Genomic DNA, 6,791 nt, shown 5'->3' with positions numbered 1-6,791 from the left:
CAGACTGTCTCATTAAAGGCATTATCTAATGAAAATTTTAATTATTTGCCTACCTTGGGTCATCATTGGCGCGCATAGCTACAGCTGCAACCTCAAATATTCCTATGAAGAAGCATAACATTAATGGACCAAAGATGGCGCCCTGCCAACCAATCCAATACATGCCGCCCGCAATAGCCAAACCAGTCAAATAAGGATGTCCACCGCTAATTAAGTATATGTATGGCAAACAAATTAAATTAATCCCTTGTTCTTAATCGAAGCATACATCTACAAACTAACCCCTTCATTTCTGCATAGATGGCTGCCTCAAAATACGGTGGCACGAAGAATTGCAATAAAAATAGCACGATTCCAGCATAGAAGCGATCTTGAGCCAGCCATAACTCCAACAAGGCAGGCAATGAACACCAGTAGCTGCCCAAAAATGGTGCAGCAGACAAAATCGCTGCCAGCGCCGATGGTAGAAAGACAATGCGAGCGCCAAACACTGTATGTACCAGCCAAGTGAAGAGGCCCGTAAAAATTGAACACTTAAACATGGAAATTAACACACTCGAAATGGAGTTCTCTAAAGCATCGGCAATTTTAGAGCCGGATGTCGAGAATCCCAAATATTTCGTAATTTGCAGTGGCGCATATTTTGTATTGCTGCTTGAAAGCAAATAGAAAAGCGCTGTGAAGAAGACGATCTACGATTAAATACGAAAGAAGAAAAATATGAAAAATACATAGTTAATATACATATGTACAAATAGGATATGCCAAATAGCACCTACCATATCGAGAATGAATTCAACACATGCTTGCCCGCCAGACAATACCAAAGATAAGATTTCACCAGTAAACGTCATGATCATCGAGAGATTTGTACGAATGATGTGCCACAGCGACTCAGCTACTTCCAATATCGTTTGTGTATTGCTCTTTGCCCAGCCGATAATGCCCTGTTTAGCCACTAAAACTAGCTCTTTAAAATGTCCTTTATTAAAAACACATTGCAATTGGTTAGCTTTTGAAACATGCAGTGAGCCATGAGAAAGTACAAGGAGGGGGCAACGAACCAAAACTAGGGAATTCTCATTTACATTTTTATACATATTATGTATGTATGTATGTGTCAAAAGTGAATTCGCGTGATTTGTAGACAATTAGCAGGAGAATTCAAAGGCATCATTTTTGTGGCAGTACCACTAAGCCCTGCTTGGTTCAGCTAGTCTATCAATCGTTGTCGTCAAGCCGTCAAAGATTGTTCAAAAAAGAAAAGGGTGTTAGCTGAGTGGTTTGAGGGAGCAAGGCGGTTGAGGTTATGTGAAGACGCCGGCCTTTTATTTAATATGGGGGTAGATTTGATATGTGTGGTTGGGAAGAGTTGGTACAGGTGGTACCCGCTGAATGTCGTTTATTGTATGTTTGTATAATGTCGGCTGAAGTTGTTGTGGTATGTATGTATTTGTTAAATACTATGCCTTGACACACAACCGAAGGGAAGATCGCATGGAGCAAATGCTAGCGCCCGCCGCGCAAGTAAGTTTCTGTTCTGGAGTTGGAGTCAATACCAGCCCGAAATAGAAGTATGCGAAACAACCTTGCTGCAAGTTCTTGCTACAGTGACGAACAACGACTGGTAGGGTTCGCCGATTTAGACAGGGTTAACTTTATGCTCTGGGTTTTTGCATAAATGTCCGATATTGTATTCGTATAATTGCTTTAAGCGTTTATTTACTTACTTAAGGCTTAGCCAGAAATCCAATTTTATGCAGGTATGTCATCCAAACTAATCTAGTGGATTTAGTATTCAAATTTATTAGTAAGTTGTTTGGGTAATTTCCTGTATTTGTAAAGAGGATTGTGTAGACCAGCCAAAAATATATGTCTTGGGCAAGTCCTAAGAAAAAAAACGTGTACAGCACTGAAAATTTAATTTCTTGCAGATATTTTAACCAAATCAAACCCTTTCATGATATAGGTGTGGCTTAAGAATTAGGATTTTCAAACACTTGGTGAGTGTGAGTACAGGCTTTCTCTTAAATTTAAGGTTTAATATTAATTTTACGAGATAAATGAGATACTTTCGTTATAAAAAGTGCATAGTATTACGCTATTCAATAGAATCCAACACCAATAGCATTATTTTCGAAGAGCCGTATTCTAAAAACATTCTATCCTATGCAGTGACACCTGGTATACCTTGGTCAAGACCCATTTTGCAGACATTTGCACATTACATGATTTTGTTAATAATGAGTATGTTGAAATAAATATGTATGTACAAATGTATGCACATAACTGTACATACAGATGTATGTACATATCTACATCTATAGGCGTTAGTTTTGCAATGTGTAAAAAAATATTTGTATGGAAAAAATTGCTTTTGTTTTTGTGTTTGGGTTAAAAAAGGATTAGGTAAACAATCACAAATAACAGCACTTGTATGCGGATTTGATGCTTACCAGGATTATCAACAATTTCACCGAATGTCGTCTTAAGCGCATCAGTTGGCACACGTGGTCCATAGGAGGAATCGGATTTGTTTACATCAATCCAGTACTGTATCAAACGATCCCAAACATCTAATATTTGCTCCTTTAATTTTGTCGCATGCACTGAATCTGCTTCAGCAAGCCAGTCATCGATATATGTTTCGATTTTGCGGCGTCCGTAATGATGCGCATTATCCAACGCATCATCTAGAGAAGACTGTATATTCTCAGGCAGTATGTCGACCAATTCGGGACGGTCAGTAATTGTTTTATTTATCAAATCCTTGCCTAAGTAAGCAACCTCAATCGTTTCCGAATAGATATTCACACAGAAAAATACACTTAAAAATACAATGAGCAAAAGCATCAGAATAATCATCAGTATGGAAGTGACTAAATCGACGGAGGACTTCAATGAATCACGTATTATAGCGTTTATTTTATAATTCAATTCAAGCACACCCGGCAAACAAAGTGGCAATACGGCAGAGTGATGTTCTATAGCCCAAGACTGAAAAGTAGGAGGTAAAAACAATACGATTAATATATTTTTATAACAAAAATTTTGTATAAAACATGTAATAATAACTTTACTTTCTATTTGAAAGATTTAGTTAGAGGCATATTCATACCTTAAGGTTTTCATAGACTTCATTGAATTTATTTGAAATGAACGCCGTAAAGCCCGTTATATTGCAAAAGGTGTATAATAAATGCAGTGATATGGGTATAGCGGCCAATATGAACATCCATATGTTGCGATACAAAAATGTTGCTATGCAGGCGTAAAATAAACATTTAAAATATAAATCACTCAAATGTGGGCAATCTTTCTCGCCTTCTAGCTCTGAAGTATCTAGGGAATCTATCGTCTCGGTCAACGAGACATCTTCGGTATCAGAATGTAGACTTTGCTTTTTGATGCTAATGTTTCTTACTGACTTTTCAAAATCAGTCTTGTCCAATAACTTTTTTAGTTTATCTATATAACTACTGGAACCTTCAGCAGTGCGCATATGATAAATTATAGATGCACCTACATACAACATTATCAAAATAAAAGCTGGTACTTGCAGTGCGCCTAAAAAGCTGCAACCATAACTAACTATTGCCATCCAAAGTGATTGGCCAGCCATGACGAACTTGGTGCTATTTTCGGGCTTCCATAAAAAATACACAGACGTTAAGTAGATTGCAATTATTGCAAATAGCTGTAGAAAAAAAAAGTACAATTTATCACACACTTATTTTTACATATTTAGCTTACATATGTATAGTCAACCCCAAACATACTCACCATGTAAATATTTAGAAAGCCAATTAATTGTACAAAAGTGCTATGCGAAAAAACCACGAAACGCCAAACCGCACACAGAAATCCCTTAGGCGCATAGAGCATTAACAGTTTGAAGCACGCAGCCGCGCCGACGCCTGCTGTCAATAGCTGCCAATGTTCTCGCAACCAGCTCACTACCAAACTTCCACAATATTCACTGGCTTCAAGCGGTGCTAAACAAATCGATACCATAACATTTGAATCGCGCTCTTCCAGGCGCTCGAACCAGCCATTCAGCAGTTGTGCCAAATGCCTTTTGAAAGGGAAGAGGACTGCGCCCATAAGAAAAGCCCAGAGTAGGGGACGTACAAATGGGCCTAAAATAAAGCAGACGGCAACAAACGCAGCAACGCCAGCTGCTATGAGAAAGTTATACATCGCTGCCTTGAACGTTTCATGGTTCTGTGACCGCATACGCATCAACTTATTGAGAACGCTGTCGAAGGAGCGATCCCGACGAATGGAGTCGGACCGATTCATTTTTAATGCTTGATTCCCTCCCGTACGCGTCTATAAATAAAAATTAAATTAAAAAAATGTATTTGTTAGTCATTAGTTTTACGACACGTGGCCATTTGAGAGCATCCAATGTGTTTCAGCAACAAAACAACATTGCAGCATAATTAAAAATCAGTAGATAAAGTCGGCTAAAAATAACAATCTCAAAGCCATTGGTGTGTGGCTGCTACAATAGCGATGACGTATGCCACTTGTGGCCACACCTATTACCTAAAATAGGCTAGTTATTAGCTTGTGTTTGTGCTAAATTTTAAATTTTATACTTCTCAATGCTGCTAACCATGTTTTGAACGCAGAAATTAGTTTTCAATGAAGTTTTCTTATCAAGATTGCATCCGCCGATGACGTCATTCCAATTTATTAGCATTAAAAAGTTTTAAGCCAATTGATCATAAGGAACACTGAACTCTTTTACCTAAAATTTACGGTTTTCGTAATACTCACAATGATTTAAATGTTTTCCAAAGTATCCGACTTCTTTTCCAGTTCGCTTGCTAATTAAAGCATAATTTTTCTCACTTGCAAATCGTGTTAGTCAATAATCAATTTGTTTTGGACCATTATTTATTTTGTTTTGATTATTTAGCTTCCAGTTTCTTTAATCACAATCAGTGTTGCCGCCATTCCTTTTGTCGTTGGTCTTTAGGTGTGGAAAACATCCGATTTCATGATCTACAACCAAGGCGAATCAAGGTGGTATTACCAGAGAACTTAGATAGATAGAGAAGGTGCAAATTTTTGGAACGTAAAATTGTTTGGCTGAAAAATAAATCCATGGAATATCCACACAGCGCGATTAACATTTCAACAAGAGTTAACAGAGAAAAAATGTAAATTTGTGTTGTGATAATGTTATATTTGTTGCAAGCGTCTGGCTATGTGTTGCTAGGTTGCATATGAATGCAGAAACGTATTCATGTATATTTTTTTTTATAAAATTAATAAATTAATATAGTTAAATTATATTAAATGTACTTTTATATTAGTTAGAATTGCTGATTTGCATCTCTGCATGACCATTTGTTAAATATAATTTATTCAGTAGTTAATGTTGCTAAAAACTTAAAAAGCATCTGTTCATAGTAAAAATGCATGTTAGTTAAAAAAATGATAAAATTGGTTTTTTTCACATACTCACTTTAAAGATGGACGCATTAACAAAAAAATGTATAAAGCAATGTGTTTGTTAACTTCAAAATTAATTTTCGAAGATATTGGCCAGGCAATGCTTTAACTCCAAAACGTAGATTTGTTATCTAATAAATAGGTGAAAGCTATGCAAATATGCAAACTCATTGGTGATTTGTCGTCGGCATTTGGGTCGCAAAAATGGTTTTTTTTTTTAACGATTCTTATTGTAGTTGCTACGCTATTTTCAATGCAACAAATCCCAGTTTTCTAACTGCCTTAGTTTTTTCACAAACTCACTTTAAAGATGGACGCATTAACAAAAAAATTTACAAAGCAATGCACTTGTTAACTTCAAAGTTGTTTTTGACTTTTACTGCAATACTCGTAGATATTATTTGTAAATAATAGTTCTGGAGTCAAATGCAAATCCATTTCCCAGGCATGCGCATATGGATACTTGTAGTACATACAGATGCGATCAACTAATTAGCAACGAAATTCAAAATGATATTGTTTGCAAATTATGTTTATTATTTATTTTTAATAATTTCCTTTAAAACATAATTCAATCTATAACAGAAACCACAATAATAAAAGTTTAAAAGGTTGCACAATTTGCAAAATAATTAATCAAACTTCAAAAAATTGTTATAAAAATTTAAAAATTTTAGTTAGAATATTTAGAAAATTTTCGGGTATGCAGCTTTGTAGTCCATTCAATCAAGTACACTAAAGTCCAAGTTTCTAGTCGTTAAAAATTACCGTTGATTTCTTAGAATTTTTTTTTTATGGAGGGTGTTCGCATTTTCTTCCATATAACACATGAACCAATTTTTTTTTGTATGAAAAATAAACAGCAACACCCCAACAAAAAAATCTAAAAAATCAACGGTAATTTTTAACAACTTGAAACTTGCACTTTCTTATAATATAGTTGAATGGACTACAATACTGCATTCCCGAAAATATATTAAATATTCAAATAAAAAATTTGGATGACCATTTCTTGAAGGTTGATTCATTTTTTTGCAATTTGTGCAAGCTTTTAAACTTTTATTATTGTGGTTTCTGTTCCAGATTGAATTATATTTTAAAGGAAATTATTAAAAATAAATAAACATAATTTGTTGATGGCAGCTGAATGTATGTATGTATGTACTTACATATGTAAATATGTACCCCATACACATACTCCAAAATCATTTTTTGATAACGTTCTTGCACCTGCACATAATATTACATATATGTAAGTACCTACATACTAACTTTCTTCTTATTTGGGGCTGACAAACTTTAACTTAAGAGTCGACTTTATTTCG

General features: G+C 35.2%; 2 protein-coding genes across 7 annotated transcripts in view; both read right to left on the bottom strand.

Annotated features, from left to right (window-relative positions):
• Positions 1-6,791, bottom strand: part of LOC118737047 (aldo-keto reductase family 1 member A1) — a 53,400-nt gene that overhangs the window by 6,605 nt on the left and 40,004 nt on the right. The gene's annotated exons all lie outside the window — the stretch shown is intronic.
• On the bottom strand, positions 54-5,044 carry LOC118737045 (transmembrane protein 245; the record flags this gene model as incomplete). Of its 6 annotated transcripts, XM_036467289.1 has the most annotated exon segments (9): positions 54-206; positions 283-692; positions 780-982; positions 2,457-2,997; positions 3,119-3,261; positions 3,325-3,697; positions 3,784-4,332; positions 4,622-4,660; positions 4,786-5,044. In XM_036467289.1, coding segments are annotated over 8 exon segments (2,375 nt in total), but the record flags the coding sequence as incomplete, so codon positions are not given.

This window comes from Rhagoletis pomonella, unplaced genomic scaffold (assembly GCF_013731165.1).
Source record: "Rhagoletis pomonella isolate Grant_MI unplaced genomic scaffold, Rhpom_1.0 Rhpom_scaffold_00004, whole genome shotgun sequence".
Lineage (NCBI taxonomy): Eukaryota > Metazoa > Arthropoda > Insecta > Diptera > Tephritidae > Rhagoletis > Rhagoletis pomonella.
This window is presented reverse-complemented; position numbering and strand designations above follow the sequence as displayed.